The sequence below is a fragment of the Malaya genurostris genome, chromosome 3 (assembly GCF_030247185.1).
Source record: "Malaya genurostris strain Urasoe2022 chromosome 3, Malgen_1.1, whole genome shotgun sequence".
In the NCBI taxonomy this organism is placed as follows: domain Eukaryota; kingdom Metazoa; phylum Arthropoda; class Insecta; order Diptera; family Culicidae; genus Malaya; species Malaya genurostris.
Genome location: NC_080572.1, coordinates 197,076,744 through 197,096,180, shown reverse-complemented (window position 1 = coordinate 197,096,180; position 19,437 = coordinate 197,076,744). Strand labels below are relative to the sequence as shown.

At 35.0% G+C, this 19,437-nt stretch overlaps 1 protein-coding gene across 3 annotated transcripts in view; it reads right to left on the bottom strand.

Annotated features, from left to right (window-relative positions):
* The window catches only part of LOC131433908 (uncharacterized), a 289,089-nt gene that overhangs the window by 18,966 nt on the left and 250,686 nt on the right, over nucleotides 1-19,437 (bottom strand). For all 3 annotated transcript variants that reach the window (XM_058600522.1, XM_058600521.1, XM_058600523.1), the window contains one exon: nucleotides 17,950-18,112. In XM_058600522.1, coding sequence (XP_058456505.1) covers nucleotides 17,950-18,112 — 163 coding nt within the window. The remainder of the gene's footprint in view (nucleotides 1-17,949; nucleotides 18,113-19,437) is intronic.

The following is a 19,437-nucleotide window of genomic DNA, read 5'->3' as shown; positions in this document are numbered from 1 at the left end:
ATTTGTTAGTATACATTTCAGTAATCGTAGTATTCACGTACAATTTAGTATGTTCCGGTTTCAAAATGCTCGGTAGCTCCACAAAACTCACGGACTTCTTGAATGAACGTTTCAACAATATCCGATACTGAAGTCCCAAACTTTCTCGATTCATAGTTCTTATTCGTGAAATCTGAAAGAAAATTTTTAATGCTATCGTGGAACGAATAATACCTTCCCTTATTTTTTCGTTAAATGACAATATAAACAATGTAAATAATATAAATGAGTGAATGGGATTTAGACGAAATAGTTGATCCATTGTTAGTGGTGCCATATTGAAATCACCAGAAAGTTCAATAATAAACAAACTAACGTTTTCCTACTACTTATATTGAGTATAAACAATTTCAGAAATGCTTAGCAGATCATCAGACTCGACCTTCTCCGATTTGGATGAAACTTTGCACATGGCTTCAGTATGGCAAACCATAAGTTTTGAACCGATGAAGAGGGTAATCCGACTCACGACTGATTTTTAGAAAGGGCCTATGTATTTTTGTATTTCAAAAAAATTTCCTTTTTCAAATCGTTGTAACTTGGAAACCGTTAATTGTACAAAAATGGCGTTCAGGAAGAAAGTTGTACGGAATCGATTGGGCACTCTAAAAAATTATACACTGAAAAAAATTTTTGATTTAATAAAATAAAAAAAAATCAGGGTTTTAAGTTTTTTTTTGATAATTTTTATTTTACAGCTGTTATTAAAACCTACTGATTGATGGCTATCCCATCCGTTCCTTTTGAAAAATTAAGAAGTTACATCTAAAACAGTGCATACAAATGATCAAGTTCTTCTCGTTGTAATTCGGAAACCGTTCATCGTACAAAATTGGCGTCCAGGAAGAAGTTGTAGGGAATCAAGAGGGACCTCTAAAAAATATACACTGAAAAAAGAATTGATTTTTCTTCTCAATAATTTCAAAATAAACCAAAAAATCAGGGTTTCGACATTTTTGTTGGCAATTTGTATTTTAAAGCTGTTATTAAAACCTAATGATTAATGGCTATCCCATCCGTGCCTTTTGAAAAATGAAGAAGTTACAGCTAAAACAATTTACAGCTATATTCGAAATTTCAAGTTCTCGTTAAAAGATAATCATTTAAACAGTAGAATTTTATTCTACAGGTTAAAAGCAATAAATTTGTTCATGATATCCTTTCTTCTAAAAGTAGCTGTTCTTGAGATACTTGGATATTTAATTATAACACCATTTTTGCCTTTCTCATATAGAAAGGTTATGCAATCACTGTGAAAACCGACTTTTGAACCGAGGCCCGGAGGGCCGAGAATCATATACCATTCGACTCAGTTCGTCGAGTACGCAAAATGTCTGTGTGTGTATGTGTGTGTGTGTATGTGTGTGTGTGTGTATGTGCGTATGTGTGTATGTAACGTTTTTTGGTCGTCAAATGGTGAGATAACTAAGTCCTCACAAGTCCCTATCTCATGCCTCCCCGAGCGTCTATGATGACATTTGGTCAATAGAACGGCGTCGACTGGGTGCTATCGCCTTCTGCGTTGCAGTAGCAGAATGAGAGGGTGCGAAATGGCTTGTAGGTTGAAGCCCATCCTAAAGTGCAATGTTTATCATAGTATATTACAACATATAATTCTGTTGTTTATTACATCATCTATTATTATTATTATTATTATTATTATTATTATTATTATTATTATTATTATTATTATTATTATTATTATTATTATTATTATTATTAGAAGAGCGTAGCTTACACTGCGACATTAACTGTTATATTGTATCGTAGCATATTATTTCATATATTATCGTCTTACACTATTTTATGTTATTATATACTATGTTGTATGGTATTATACTGCATTGCATTATATCACATTATATTGTATTATATTATAATATATTTTATTATATTATTTATATTATATTGTATTCTATTATATTATGTTATATTGTATTGCATTATGTTGTATTATATTATATTATATTATAGGGTTTATTATGAGTAGTACTACGTACCTCTGCGCAAAATATAAATTTGTTTTCCTTATAAGTTATCATTTTTAAGTAACTTTCAACTAAATATCAAGGTCGTCACAAGGTGAGCTTGGTTCTCACTGGTTCCTGTTTCATGCCTACACGTGTGTCTGTGGTGACAATTGGTCTATGGAATGCGTTGATGGCAGAATAAGAGGATGAGAAATGACATATAAATTCAAGTAATATAATATCATAGCATATCGCAACATATCATTTTATTTATTCTATTATTTATAATATAATTCATTGTACTATTTATGTAATATATGAAATAATATGCTATGTACTATATTATATTGTTTTTTATTGTTATTTTCATAATTCTATTTATTGTTATTATTATTAATTTGTCATCAATAATAATAACATATATTATTTTTATAGATGTTGATATTATTATTATTATTATTAGAAGAGAAATATTTTACTTCCTGCAGTATTGCGAAGATAGAAGAGCATAACTGACACTCTACATTAACTGTTATTTTATATCATGTTTCGTAATATATTATATTATATTATGTTATATTATATTATTTTGTAATCTATTATATCATTTTATGTTATATTAATTTCATTACACTATGTTTCATTGTATTTATCAATATAAAACATTTTGCACGGGAGCGTAAAGAGGAGGGAGCATCAGGGCATCGGGCGAATTGATGACTGGACGAGGGATTGTGGATAGCCAGCCCAAGTCACTTGAAGGAAACTTGTTTCCTTCTGAAGGTTTGACATGAGTCTGACGCGCCCTTCTCAAACAAACCATCAGGCGGGTTCAAGCATGTATAGCGATATGCTTCATCCATGCACTGGATATTATGGTTGGAAGAGCATCTTTTATTCCCGCGGAATACGAGTAAGTGACTCTACTTACGTATCCGCCCAACCCTTTTTGTTCGCTTTTTGGTAACAGCTATAGTAAGAAGGTGAATGGATGAGTCATATCGGGGCTACTGTAAGTCTACCCGCATCCACTGGCAAGTCCTTGAACTGATGGTGGCTTCACTTCACATCACATCACATGTGTGTATGTAACGTTTTTTTGCACTAACTTTTCTCGGAGATGGCTGAACCGATTTTCACAAACTTAAATTCAAATGAAAGGTCTTCAGGTCCCATACAAAATTCCTGAATATTATTTGGATCCGACTTCCGGTTCGAGAGTTATGGGGTAAAATGTGCAAAAAAACAGAAAATATGTGTTTTAACTTTTCTCATAGATGGCGCGACCGATTTTCACAAACTTAGGTTCAAATGAAAAGTCCTGTGGTCCGATGCGTTATTCCTGAATTTCATGCGGATCCGACTTCCGGATCCGAAAATATAAGGTAAAGTGTGTTAAAAATTGTACACCATCACTGAAAATGGGGAAAAACCTTAAAAAAATTTTCAAATCGACCTCAAATCTTTTCCAATTTGATGGTTTTTATCAGTAGACGGTCAAACAAACCGATTTCGGTTATTCTTTTAAGAATCGAAGAAAAATTTTTTTTTTCGCCTTTTTGCCTTTCTCATATAGAAAGGTTATGCAATCACTGTGAAAACCGACTTTCGAACCGAGGCCTGGAGGGCCGAGTTTCATATACCATTCGACTCAGTTCGTCGAGTACGCAAAATGTCTGTGAGTGTGTGTTTGTGTGTGTATGTGCGTATGTGTGTATGTAACGTTTTTTGCCCTAACTTTATGGGGTAAAATGTGCAAAAAAATGAAAATATGTGTTCTAACTTTTCTCATAGATGGCTTGACCGATTTTCACAAACTTAGGTTCAAATGAAAGGTTCTGTGGTCCCATACGTAATTCCTGAATTTCATCAGGATCCGACTTCCGGATCCGGAAATATAGGGTAAAGCGTGTTAAAAATTTTATACCATCACTAAAAAGAGCGAAAAACCGTAAAAAGTTTTCTAAATGGACCTCAAATCTTTTCCAATTGATATTTTTTATCAGTAGACGGTCAAACAAATCTGTTTCGATTATTCTTTAAGGAATCGAAGAAAAATAATTTTGAAGAATACCACAGTATTATATATGATATTTTGATTGATATGAGAAAGGCATCATTACACCACTAGGTGGATTAAAACAGGTTTTTATATTTCCATCAATTGTTTATTTGCTTGCTATATCTACAATTATTACATGTACATGAATAATTCTTAATTATATTTAAGGTTTAAAGCTTTTGAAAATTGTATGAGTACTACGTGCATCGTCATTCGAATACAGTCTTGTGACGATTGTGGTTTCTGAAATCGGAACGAAAGAATGGTATTTCTGTGTGTCTGGAATCATTTTGGTATCCTTATTAACACTACTCCACTCGGTCACACCTCGTTCATATTCTTCTTGTGACACGTAACAAAAAGACATGGTCGTGAATGCATCTCGACGTCTCTGCTCTGCCCATTCATATAATTGTTTTGCAATTGTGATTGGGCGTTCATGTAGCTTAGCCAAGCTTTCACGTCGTGCCATTCGCTTTAAATTACCCCCGAGTGCATCACATGGTCCTTTACCATGAGAAGTTGCAAAAAAATGCCACTCAGCATCAATGTTATACATTGATTTAAATTTACAGAGACTTGCAAATTTTTTTCTGCTTTTGTACTGCGAGGCAGCTCCGTCAGACATAAATAAAACCTTAAATATAATTAAGAATTATTCATGTACATGTAATAATTGTAGATATAGCAAGCAAATAAACAATTCATGGAAATATAAAAAAATGGTGTTATAAATTAATATCCAAGTATCTCAAGAACAGCTACTTTTAGAAGAAAGGACATCATGAACAAATTTATTGCCTTTAACCTGTAGAATAACATTCTACTGTTTAAATGATTATCTTTCAACGAGAACTTGAAATTTCGAATATATCTGTAAATTGTTTTAGCTGTAACTTCTTCATTTTTTAAAAGGCACGGATAGGATAGCCATTAATCATTAGGTTTTAATAACAGCTTTAAAATACAAATTATAAAAAAATTAAAACTATTTTTTTAATTAACTTTTTCAGATTATTTTGTAATTATTGAGAAAAAAATCAATATTTTTTTCAGTGTATATTTTTTTTAGAGTGCCCAATCGATGCCCTACAACTTCTTCCTGAACGCCAATTTTGTACGATTAACGGTTTCCGAGTTACAACGATAACTGAAGGAAAAACCTTTTTTAATCCACCTAGTGGTGTAATGATGCCTTTCTCATATTACTTATATTTCCATAAATATCACTAGAAGATTCTGGCAAGATTTTTTTTTTCTATTTTGAATAAAACAAAAAACTTTCTTTGGGTATGAACTAACATAACGGTTTCAAGTTGTAAACAGTTATGTCAACAAGTTAATAAATTCACACGGCATATAGGCTGTTCCTGTCCGTAGATGGCATGCTGTGATTGGCTCGTGAAAACATACGTCAATTCAAACCAATTTTTCAATAGTACGCTACTGAAATACTGAAACGACGTTGCCATTCATGCTTAAGTTAAATATTTCTGTATCGATTCGTTGGTAAATTATATCAATCTCGAAACAAATGATTGAGTTATTATCGTTCAAAACTATGACATGTACTACAAACTTTGGGTACATTCTGGAAGTTCAAGAGTTAATTAGTTCTGCTGAGTTCAACTTGCGCATGTTTTCAAATTATTTAACCCAGTGAAATTTGTCAGGCCGGAATCGGCCCGTTCTTTGTTTAATCGTCTAGTTTATTTGAAATAAAATATTATTTTAAAAATTACAAACATAATTACTTAGAGGATTTTGTTTATTAAAATTTATAAATACGAGTCACATATGTGATTGCATGCTAAATCTATTAACTTATTCATTTTTTTTATTAAGTTCCAACCGATTTAATTCGCTCCTCTATCATTATATTAAATATAAATAAATAAATAAATTTTGGAAAAACAGACTTCCTTAAAAATCTGTATGAAATCAGTATTTTTGGGGGGACGGGTACAGTGTGATGGGTAAGTCGATGCCTTTCACGCAGTCTGCCTGGGTTCGATTCCCAACCCCGCACATAGGGTCAGAAAAATTTTCTGGCCCGAAGAGGCGAATGACCTTAAGGTTAAAACCTCTATAATAGAAATAAAAAAAAAAAGTATTTTTGGCAAGATCCGTATAAAATTCAGTAAATTTTACCAATGTACGTTAAAATCCTGGAAGGATTCGTAGTGTCAGTAGGATCGTAGCACCAGCCATGCAATGGTTCTGTACACTCTGAATCGGCTGCGCAGTCTGTTGAAACAGAAGGTCAAATTCCACTACAGGAATGTAATACCAAGGCTTTGCTTTTAGTTACAATAAAAATATACTTGATCTTATACCCTAGGCTTTGGATACAGGGCGCGTACCCCCCTTTGGCGGATGGGGGTGGGAGTCAATTTATACTTCGTATTGACAAAGTCGGACCATACCGAGATCGATCAATCGTTCGCTTATAAAAGTAAAAAGATGAAAATTATTATGTTATCTGGATCGATCTCGGAGTGGACAGGATTAATACTGCTTAAAATTGACAATAGGTCATTAGGTGGTTTCGAGCATTCTTATGCCTGGAATTGGTCACCATTTTGAATTATCTTGATCTAGTTGGGATGAATAGTAATATATAATAGTCGTCCTGAACTGGTGAATTTAATTCAAAAAGGAGGACTATTGTTATCAGGAATAGGAGTAAATTGATATCTTATGAACCTTTTAGGAATTTTCGAACCTTTCCGATCCGGTTCGGTATCGGTACTAATATTTACAAGTTGCAATGACGGCGAAACTGTTTGATCAGGTGTAAATACACTCTCAAATCGGGAAAGGTTTGAATGTACTTAGATTTCTCCAACTTGGACACAGATGTCACCTTCTAACTAAGAGTGTGAGATGGGTTTTACCTTTTTTTATATATATAAAAAATAGGTATAGAATTCGCTCAAACTTTCGAAAATTTTTCCGAGGCCCGGAGGGCCGAATGACATTTACCAATCGATTCAGCTCGACGAACTGAGCAAATGTCTGTGTGTGTGTGTGTGTATGTGTGTGTGTCTGTATGTGTGTTGTCAACTAAGAGGTCGAGATCTCAGAGATGGCTGGGCCGATTTTGATCAAACTAGTCTCAAATGAAAGGTCTCCCCGTCACCCAAAACGCTATTGAATGGTTTTGAGATCGGATGTTTACTTTTTGAGTTATACGAAGTTTTATGTCAAAATTTTCAGTTTTTTGACAGTATCTGTCACAATTGACCTTGAAAACAGAATATGTTTTCAGATTTAGATTTCGCACGATAATACCTATCCAACAAGCCATAGATTGTTAAAATCCGTCCATTTTTAACGGAGATATCGAAATTTTTGTGTAAACGACTTTTCCCCCTATTCCAGCAGTAGGAGTTTTGAGCGCTGTATGACAAAGCAATGCTTGGGAGCAACGGAAAACACGATTTTTTATTCTGTTACATACCATTGTTTCTAAGTACCAAAAAGACTGTGTACAGCATCCTTTTCCATGATATTTAGCCTCGGACCGATTTTAGCACGGCTCGTTTTTGGCAACATAATCGTTCGAATATGACATATATAAACCAGATGATGGCAGATTTTTTTTTAATTATATTGTTTTAAACTACTTACAGCAATAAATGCTGGAAGAACATAACATCCATATACCATTCGAATCAGTTCGTCGAGATCAGCAAATGCGTGTGTGACCAATAATTTCACTCAATTTTCTCGGAAAATTTCTTTTCTACAAATTCAGATTCATACGAAAAGTCGTATGCTCCCAAACAAAGTTCCTGAATTATGTTTGGTTCCGACCTCTGGTTCCGGAACTACAGGATGATATATGAAACGAAATCAAAATTGTGTAACTCATTCTACTCGTAGATGGCTGAACCGATCTAAGATTCAAATGAATTCTAAGAATCATCTAAGATTCAAATGAAAAGTTTCAAGATTTTATAAAACATTTTGCTCTTCAGCCAGATCCAACATCCGGTTTCGGGGATACAAGGTGATTGGTATAAAAATGTCTATTCCACATAAATTAATCAGGTTTATCGGGTTAGCAGATTTGGATAGCCGATAAAAAAAATTAACTTTTTGTCGATTCAGAAGGCACCTAAACATTTAATTCGTGCTATGATTTCTCAAAGATGTCTTCACTGATTTTCAAATATTTTGAAACAAATGTAAACTATACAGCTATTCAGGTGAATTTATCTGACTTCGGCCATACCGATTTTAGAATTCCGGTTCCAGTATAAAATCGTTTCTCAAAGCTCAATCGTTTTCTCAAAAAAAAGCCTAATCAAATATCAGAAACAAAAATTAAAATTAAAATAAACTTATATACAAAATTAATGAATTTTATACACACATACAAAAATTAATTAATTTTATCCAATTATGACTTCCGGTTCTCGAATTACATGATGATGAATTTTTAAAATTCAAACCGATATAGAAGATGGGATTGAGCTTCAAAGTTGGACTCAAAACTGTTGTAATTTATTCGTCATATGGCCATACGAATCGGTTTGGGTTATGCTGGTTCCTGAATACCGGCTCTGTAAGTACCTTAAATTACCGTAAACTCTAAAGTGGAACTTACATATCATGGCATCTTTAATCGGTTATCACACTTCTAGATTTAAATTCGATCCGATTTGCAGTTTCGACATTAAAGAGTAATGAGTGATTAAAATCTCAAACTGTCGCTTAAAACGACGGTCATTAAAATAATGTCATGAAAACTTAAACACCGAAGAATATTCATGCAAAAAACACATGCAGATTGGTAAAAAAAGGTATCATCTCACTGCTAGGTGGATTAAATACGTTTTTCTGGAAGAGAACGGTTCACGTGGACCATTTCATCCAATCACACCTAGTATTTCTTCACGAAATACATGTAGTTCTTGTTTCCTGGATGCGTGCTCAACACTAGAAGGTCCAAAACTTAGTATAGACCTAAATTGATATCGTTGATCCTTTATTCATCCTATAAATAAGCAATGGCGACAGCAATCAAAACGAAATATTGCACTATTACACTCTCAGGTTCAAAATGTCAGAATTCTTCTTAAAAACGGCCTAATGCCAACTATGAGACAATATACGATATTTTTAGAACCAGTTTGAAATCATTTCAACGTTTAAAAATTTTTCAGTCGTTTCCGTTACCCCTCGCTTTAAATTTAAAATTTTACTGAAAAGTTAATTTGGTGAACTTTAAATAAAAACAAAACTGTGATTGTTACTATTTATTCATTAGCCCTTCTTAAAACAAAGTGTAGAGCCAGAGATGCCATTTATACAGATTTATATGTATTGTATTATTCATTTTTTTTATTCATTATGTATTGTATTGATTTTTGCGTTCGCATACTGGTTTAAATCAAAGTACCGATTTTGTAAAGATTTCCTAAATTCAATACAGATTTGTACAGGTTATGAAGAAAAAAATTAGACTTTATTTATTATTGGTTATTTCATTAGTATTTAACATGTTCTTCCTGGTAATATTCGAAGCCAAAACAGTTTTATTGAAATATAATTATCAATAATATAATTAAACTAATGTCACGGATACCAAAAAACATACTTTTTGATGAGATTTTGAAGAAGAAAAACAATTTTTGTTTTGTAACATTATGAGATAACTTGGCAACTTTGCGAAACCAAATGGGATGAAAACAAAGCGCAATCAAGTGAACTAAGTGAAAAACTTTCATCTCATATTTTTAAAGACTTTTATTGTTTGTCGGGTAGTTTTTGAAGTATTAAATCGTTAATTAAACAAGTAGCAAGAGAACATTACTAATTATGAAGTCATCCAGCATTCAATGGTAGTGTAATTGTGCGAAAAAGTGATCATGTTTTGAGACGAATCGATTAGTAGATAATCAGAAACATGACGAACTGTAAATCGTGAGACGAAAATGTGTCCTAAATTGAAAAATGAGTTTATTTGAAATAAAAAAAACGATAACCGAAGAACTTAAAACCATTTCTTTCAATAGGAAAGTGTGACAATAGCTTTTATAATCATTTTAAAACATTTCACAGTTTGGTTCAGGTAGGTTTTAAAATATTATTCATGTTCAAAGTAATGAGGTGAAGAGATGAGATGGAAATAGGAGCTCAGATGAAATAAGGAGCCGTTACCCTAGTTAAATAAAGAATTAAAAACGTTTACAGAATTTTAAGCAATCCTTCCACTGTTTACATATTGTGACTTTCCTGGGCAATCTAGTGCATTATATAATTTAACAAGCTTACTAACACCTGATTTTATCTTATTTTATTTTCTTGACAAAAATCGTGCCTGTTGAAATAAAGGATTATCAACGAAGATTTAAGAATGTTCTCAAGAAAATGAAGCAAAATAGGTATTTTATGTAATTACCTATCTTTTGGTAAGTAAAATGCACGATTTTTACTATCACTTTTATTATTATTATTATTATTATTATTGTAATTATTATTATTATTATTATTATTAATCTAATTATTATTCCTTTATTCTTGATAATCTATTAGCTTGTGATATTACCAGGTTTCTCCGGTATAGTAAAAAGCAATGCAACGGGGCAAAAGGAAACGTAACGTAGCATCGATTTAGGAACTTTAAAGTAATAATCGTAAGTACCGCTTCAGACATAAAAGACTATATAGGAAAGCAGGGCCAAGACCGAAGCGGATACAATGCGAAATTTTCCAAAGTCTCATCGACGAGGACATTTAAGACACAGAAGCAGTTGGAATGATGACAAAATACTAATACGATACAGACGCATGACTCAATGATTGACTGGTTACAGGGTGAAGCACACACTTCCTGCCCAAGTGACAAATTCTCTGGCGAACTTGCAATAGAAGATATTCGTATCTTTCGTTGCAAATTGATAGCCGTGAAGGAATCTGTCGCTTGGGTTACATGCTGGAGGATTTCCTCCTTCGTTACTAGTGTTCATTTGGGCACCATAGCCTAGTTCGTCCGGTATGGAAAGTGCGGATCGTTGTAACCACCCCCATCGGCCAGAGTAGCCTATAAAGGGAAAAAAATAAACAAATAAAAATATACTCGATCTTATAAATAATACAATCTGGCATCTAATGACTTTTATTTGTTCCCTTTCGTGAAGAGTTGCAATTCAATACTCCTGAAGAAGCTGTTAAAGCGTTCAAAAACCATGTTTTGGGGGTACCTCAAGAAGAGTGGAAAAAATGCTATGGAAATTGGTTCAAGCGTATGCAAAAGTGTATTTCCGATCAAATATAGTACTGTTTTCATTTTCAGGCTAAATACAGAAGTAACAACCGTCGTATTCCATAAAACAAAAAAATAAACATCGACGCAATCAAACAAAATCGGCGGCATGATTAAATTAAAGTTTACGATGCGTTGTCACCATTTATTCCGGGAGTGAATGTCGGACCAAAATTATTGGCAGCGGCTGCACTCTGAAAATTCCTGTCAATGCGTAATTTTCATGCAATTCTCAACAACGTACAACGTGCGAAAAAAAAAAAACAAACAATATCGACTAAAACGCACTTCACCTCTAGACATACATTAAGCCGATTGGAGGACATCAGTTAGCTTCATGGTAAAAAGCGATTGTTCGAGGATGAATTTTGTAAGCCTAAGAAAAATGGCCCATTAGTGTCAGTAAGCGAGAAGGCATCTAGAAGATATCGAATAAATCGTCTCCGTTTATCTGCGATCCATATATGAACTCCGCTGAACAATTGCATCCATTTACCGACTGGATGAGGTGCACGAGATCGAGAGGAGCAGTGGAACAAGAAAACAAAAATTCAATTACAACCATCCTCCGTTAAAAGATAGCTCGCAATTCAACCGGTCACCGTACAGCCGGCAATCCCGCCGACGCACGACACGGCGAAGATCGAAGACCTCCGATAAGGTAATCGTCGCGACCTGCAGTCAATGATGTCATGGAATGATGCAGTTACAGACTAGCGGGTGTGTGATCAAAACGGCGTGAAGCTATTTTCATTTAATTTCGTTCTGAAAATTTGGTCGAGTTTAGGGTTATTTGAAGCTGCAATTGCAATAAAAACTAGATAGAACCGGGCGAAATACCATTTCATATTTGAACAAGCGTAAAAGCGTTTTGAAAGAGCCGATATTTTAGCCAAACGTGGTGCTACTGAGAGTGAAATTTATGAGAAACCGATTGCTCTCAACGAATTCTATAGCGCATCTCGCCAAAGAACACTTGCCAGCTGGCAAGCTTCTTGGGAAAGAGATTATCTGTGTCGGTGGATGCACTCAATTATTCCTAAAATATCGACAAAGGCATGGTCCAGGGGACTGGATGTGAGTAGGGACTTCATTCGTGTGATGTCCAGACTCATGTTCAATCACTACACGTTAGATGCACATCTCCTTCGAATTGGACATTCGGAGACTAATCATTGTGCTTGTGGCGAAGGTTATCGGGATATTGATCATGTCGTTTGGACATGCGTGGAGTATCGTGATGTCAGATCTCAACTAATAAATTCCTTGCGTACTCAAGGTAGACTATCCAATGTCCCAGTTCACGACATTCTTGCTTGTCGTGACCTTCCTCACTTGAAACTTCTTTATCATTTCATTAAGTCCATTGGAGCTCCAATTTAAATTTTATTTTATGTTAGACCCCTTTCTCTTCCATGAGTTCAACCAATAGTCAACTATTTGATATTGAATAAAAGTGATGAACTGATACAAACAAAACTGAATTTGTTATAAGATCATGTACAAAATAAATGTATTTTTTTATGTAATTTATAATAGCAACTCGCTTGATAAAAACAGTGTTCAGATCAACTAATGAATACCAAAATATTAATATGATATTTGAAATGTATTAGGTTTAAAGTACTATGTATTGTGGATGCCACGGCGAAGAAAAACTTATGTATATTGCCTATGAAATAAACGTATTTATGAAAAAAGCGTATTAATTCGTATTGATAACTAAAATTAATCCATAGCGACCCGATCCATTTGACGATTTTATTTAAAGCGATTCTTTATTCTTTATATTATTTGGTTTATTAATACGTACAAAAAGTGTGCTGTGTTTCAGACCGTACCCAGAGCACATGTATGAAGCTCTATTTCATCCAGTTATTTCTCATATTTGGATTTTCCGCATTTAATTGGATAAACTAGAAAAAATCTTTATCATTGCGAGTGTTATCCACACGAATGATATTAATAAGGACAACGATATCTACAACAGACGATTTCAGACGAGTAAATCGACCACGTTTTGAAAGTGTTTTTGAAGTAGTCGTATATATTATTGGTTTTTCTGCTCATTTCGGCTACTTTTTAAAATAAGCTAGTCGGAATTACGTAAAAACCACTTGCAAAATTGAAGTAGTTCATTAAACTGAAATAATATAGGCATATTTTATTTAGATTGCAGTGGGCTGGACATGCAGCAATAATACCTGAAGATAGAATGACCTACGTGATGCTCAGCAGAGAACCTGGAAGAGGTTGTCAACTGCGGGGCAGACCTCGTACTCGCTGGATGTGTGCAATCGAGAAAGATACGCGTGCAGCTGGAATACAGAGCGACTGGAGAATGGCGGCTCAAGATCGAGTATCTTGGAAATCTACAACTCATTTGGTCAGGTTCCGGAGAAGGGATGTGCACCATTCAAGTAAGTAAAGCAAGTGTATTCAGCGAAGTTGTGCAGTTTCACACAAACTTTGTAGAACATGAAAAACTGAAGAAATTGTATAAAAATAGATTTTTTTTTTTCATAAAAGCTGGGTTTAGGAGACCTTTTTAAGAAAATATCATATATCATGAATTTTACTTGAGAAACAGGTGGCTATTTGAAATTACTTTATACGCCATTTTGTTAAAGATAATGACCCCGAGCAGAAATGATATTTGTATATCTCTTTTAGGGCGATCAATTACACAATTCGAGTCTTCAAAAGATGCCCATCATTCTAGAATATCACGCTTTTATGGTGTTACTGATTAAGAGCAGCGTGAAACTGTGCTTTTGAGGGTCGAACGTTCGACACTGACTACCAGACAGAGAATTCCAAACCGAATGCTCACCGTAGCATCTCATGAAAACCGAGAACGATATAAAGAGTTGAAAGCTGCTAAGAGAAAACTTGAAACCAGGAGGAAGGCTTGGAAAACAAGAAAATTATACATTGTTTGTTGTTAGTTGTAGTTTTGACCATCAATTATCTCAAACATAAAGTTTTATCTACTCAAGTCGATGCGTCAAATTATTTCCGAATAGTAAGTGTAATGATCTGTATAAAATTGATTGAGCTGTGGAAGTTCAAAACCTGATCACTGTTTGAACGGTTCAATTTTCCGTATTTTGATTTGGCACTTCTATATTAAAAACGTGCCTCATCCACCTAGCAGTGAGATGATACCTTTTTTTTATCAATCTGCATGTGTTTTTTGCATGAATATTCTTCGGTGTTTCAGTTCTCAAGACATTATTTTAATGACCGTCGATTTAAGCGGCAATTTGAGATTTTAATCACTCATTACTCTGTAATATCGAAACTGCAAATCGGATCGAATTTGAATCTAAAAGTGACAATAGATTGAACATTCCATGATATGTCGGAGTAAGTTCCACTTTAGAGTTTACGGTAATTTAAGGTTCTTCCAGAACCGGTATTCAGGAACCAGCATAATCCAAACCGATTTGTATGGCCATATGACGAATGAATTGCAATAGTTTTGAGCCCAACTTTTAAGCTTTTCGGGATTGTCAATTTCTATACCGATTCGAATTTTAAAAATTCATCATCCTACAATTCCAGAATCGGAAATCAGAATTTGGTAAAATTGGATTTATTTTAATTTGAACTTTTGTTTTTGAAATTCGATTTGGCTTTTTTGAGAAAACGATTGAGCTTTGAGAAACGATTCGATACTGGAACCGGAATTTGAAATTCGGTGTAGCCGAAGTCAGACAAATTCACCTGAGTAGCTGTATAGTTTACATTTGTTTCAAAATGTTTGAAAATCAATGTAGACATTTTTGAGGAATCGTGATGCTAGTTAAATTTTTGGGTACCTCTCGGATCGAAAACTGAATACCGCTAAAACTGAAATAAGTTTATTTGGTTATCGATTGTCCAAATCTGCTAACCCGATAAACCTGATTAAGTTATGTGAAATAGACATTTTTATACTAAAGGTTGCTTCAGATAGAATTGGAACAAAGACAATTGCCTGTATTTCAGTTATTTATTATTGAATTCAAGATCTTTTTTTATACAAATGTAGCGTTTTCTTCATACTTTTAAGAAAAAATACGGATAAAATTTTTCGTCACGGTTTCGAAGGAATTCTCAAATTTTTCCTGTAACACGTCTCATTAGACGATGTACACCTTCTTCGTCCATCGTTTTAGCTATCTTATTACACCAGGTCGTCATCTGAGTGATGTCTGTGACAACCTTTCCCTTTGCTTTGATTCTCCTCTTCATCATTTCCCAGTATTTCTCAATAGGGCGGAACTGGGGGCAGTTGGGTGGGTTAAGGTTTTTCGGAACAAACTGGACCCCTTTCTCTGCATACCATTCTTGAACGACTTTGCTGTAATGACAGCTTGTCAAATCTGGCCAAATCATTACGGGATGGTCGTGGGATCAAATGAACGGCAAAATTCGTTTTTGGAGACACTCTTTTTGGTATAGTTCCGATGTCATTGTCTTATTTGTAACGAAAACTTTCGTTTTTTGCCACAGCTGCAAATGCACTGCCAAATCAAAAATTTTCTTGCAAATTTTTCGACAAAAACACATTTAAATTTGGCTGAAACATCCCCCCGAGCAGTTGCCAAATAAAATTTTTGACCTGGGATTTGCCCGAAGTCAGCCTTGACATAGGTTTAGCTAGCCTAGATGCAAAAACAATGGATTTTCCAAATAACTGTGCACAATATTTTTCCCTTCTTTCGGCTTCCATGTTGATTGTTTACAAAGTACAGTCGATTTGCGGAATGTCAAAAATCATACGTGAAGCTGACAAAATTCCCGACACGTGGGCGCCAAGAACTTCTAAATCCGTCCACCAGGAGCGCCACAATATGAGCAAAAGTTTGTTCCAATTCTAAATTAAGCAAGCTTTAATCACCCTGTATCTCTGAAACCGGAAGTTGGATCTGACTGAAAAACAAGATGTTTTATAGAATCTTAAAACTTTTCATTTGAATCTTAGATGATTCTTAGATTTCTTTTGAATCTTAGATCGGTTCAGCCATCTACGAGAAAAATCTGTTACACAGTTTTAATTTCATTTCACATACCATCACGGTTGAGTCATCTCAAAAAAAAAATGAGTGAAATTATTTGTCACACACGCATTTGCTGATCTCGACGAACTGATCCGAATGTTCTTTTCAGCTGTTATGTTCTTCCAGCATTTATTGCTGTAAGTAGTTTAAATCAATATAATTATGGAATTGCTTTCAACTCGAAAATTCTGCCATCATCTGATTAACATATGTCATATTCGAACGATTATGTTGCCAAAAACGAACCGTGATAAAATCGATCCGAGGCAAAATATCATGCTGTACACAGTCTTTTGGGTACTTAGAAACAATTGTATGTGACAGTATAAAAAATCGTGTTTAATGTTGCTCCCAAGCATTTCTTTGCCAGACAGCGCTCAAAACTTCTACTGCTGGAATAGGGGAAAAAGTCGCATACACAAAAATTTCGATATCTCCGTTAAAAATGCACGGATTTTACCAATCTATGGCTTGTTGGATAGGTATTACCGTGCGGAATCTAAGTCTGAAAATATATTCTGGTTTCAATGTCAATTGTGACAGATACTGTCACATTTTTACGTAAAACTTCGTATAACTCAAAAAGTAAACATCCGATCTCAAAACCATTCAATAGCGTTCTGGGTGACGGGAAGACCTTTCATTTGCGACTAGTTTGATCAAAATCTGTTCAGCCATTTCTGAAATCTCGACATCTTAGTTGACAACACACATACACACACGGACATTTGCTCAGTTCGTCGAGCTGAATCGATTGGTATATGACATTAGGTTTGAGCGATGGACTGCAACTGGTGAGCCTCGTCCAAAGCGTCCGAAAGCACAACAATCGGCTGGAAAGGTTACGACCGCGGTATTTTGGGATGTCCGTGGTGTAATATTTATCGAATATCTTGAGAAAGGAAATACCATTAACAGTGAATATTGAATAGCGTTATTGGAATGTCTGCAGGCTGAAATTGCAACGAAACGCAGACGTGGAAAAATGCTCGCAGGAGAGAAATTTCGCACAAATGAATAGGTTGACGCTGAAACTGAGGCCTATTTTGTGGCAAAAGATAAATCATTCTACAAAAGTGGTATTGAAATGTTAGAACGGCGCTTGAATGATTGCGTTGCTTTTGATGTAGATTACGTTTATGAATGAAGTTAATTTTGAAAAAAAAATCGTTCTCTCTTTGTTATGTCCGGGATTTTTCTGTCCATGTGTTACACAATCCACATAATGAATCAACAAATTAGAACGATTATCAATATTCGAAAGTGTAATGAAATCGTGTCAGTTTGATTCGAACTCGAACTACCCGCTTTTTCAATAGAAGGCTTTTTGAGAATTGATAGAAAATGAGTTGATGACAAATTTTCGTCATTACAAAAATGTTTTTAGTTAGTTATGTTGATTAAGAAGTTTTTCTTCTCCATCAAAACTTCATCTTTCCGGAGATAAATGATGTAAATAGAAGATGCAAAGATATTATGATTAAAACATACACCAAACCGTTACGGAAAACATTTTGAAAATAAAACCATCTAACCATTTTTTCCAGTACTTACCTCTATTCAGTCGATACCGGTGGTGTTTCTCCACCAGCGATGGCGATGCCAGCGACGTAATTTCGCCTATGGTGATAATTCCCTGGGCGGGGCACATCGCATCCGGACAGGATACCTCGTACGCACCCTCGGAGATCTCGAACTCGATGTATGCCGTCATGCACTGAAAGAATGGAAGAGAAAAGAAGAAAAATGTTGAAATATAAATCGCTAGGCGATACAAAAAATAAAAAATAAACAGTTGTTGCCTGACTTGTCGTATGCAGCGTGGAATGCGATTCTGTTGACAGTGATTTCACACTTCGTTGTATGTAGGCATATAATAAGTTGTATTATTTGATAGACCATCACCGTCAGCCGTACTTGTGATGCATTGCCTTCTGATGTAAATTGAATTGTTTTGATCTTCAGTTGACGGCTTGAGTTGCACTGAGTTGCAATAGTCATAATCATCTTAATTAGCTTTTAAAATTAACGAAACTTTTCTGAAATGGCTTTTATATTGATTCAATGGATGCAGTAACTGAAAAGGAAAGTCTACGGAGCGAAGCTCCCGTTCGCAGAAGCGTTGTTTTCAAATTTTCTTCAATGATGGGAACCGCAATTCGGATCATTTCTATAATTCGAAGCATGATGTCAGCCTATGAATCAACGAAACTGACTCGACAGTTAAGAATTGTGAGTCGAAACGAGAGCTCCTAGGAAAGCGTTCCATTTCCGTCACAGGTGAATCAAGCTCGCGAAAAAGTATAACCAACAGATCGGATTAGGTTCCCACATCGTATCGCGGAGTGCACTTGCACTTGTCGTTTGCGAAAGTTCCCTGTACCATACGACGAGTGCCGCTGTTTACCATTGAGACTTATACATAACGGTTTTGTGTTGTTATTATTATTTTTTTTTTGCACCGTACTCTTGGTGAAAGACTGCAGTAAGTAGCACCGCCGGAAACCGGTTTTCCTCCGTCGCGGAACGCCACACGAACAACCACGAACTGCGGTGGTTCCAAGTCCAAGTCTACAGCCAGTTTTACCGGCAGGGCACGAACCGGACGAGTCAGTCAGCAAACCGTAAATACGCCGTGTCTTGTCTGCGCATTTCGAAGCAGCTTGCAGTGTCGATGGCACATTTAAGCAACCACAATATTTACTACTACAAACTATAGTACGCGCAGTTTCACCGGTGGGCGAGTGCAACTGCAGATATTAATTATTCTGTTCGTATGCGATTGTTGTAGAGAGATTCACCGGTTTCACCGGTGTGAGAAACTGAGCTAGAATCTGTGTAATAGGTCAAATGTTAGAGGAAGGTCAAATTAAAATTATGCACACACACATCTATTTCAACACTACTAGAAAGTGTTTGAAATGAAAATTAATACAGTGGGGTCTCGTTTCGACTGATTGTAGCTGATAATAAACGATTGTCTTACTCCTGTCAACAGATAGCACCATACAGTTTTCGGACAACTTGTATTACTTTTATTTG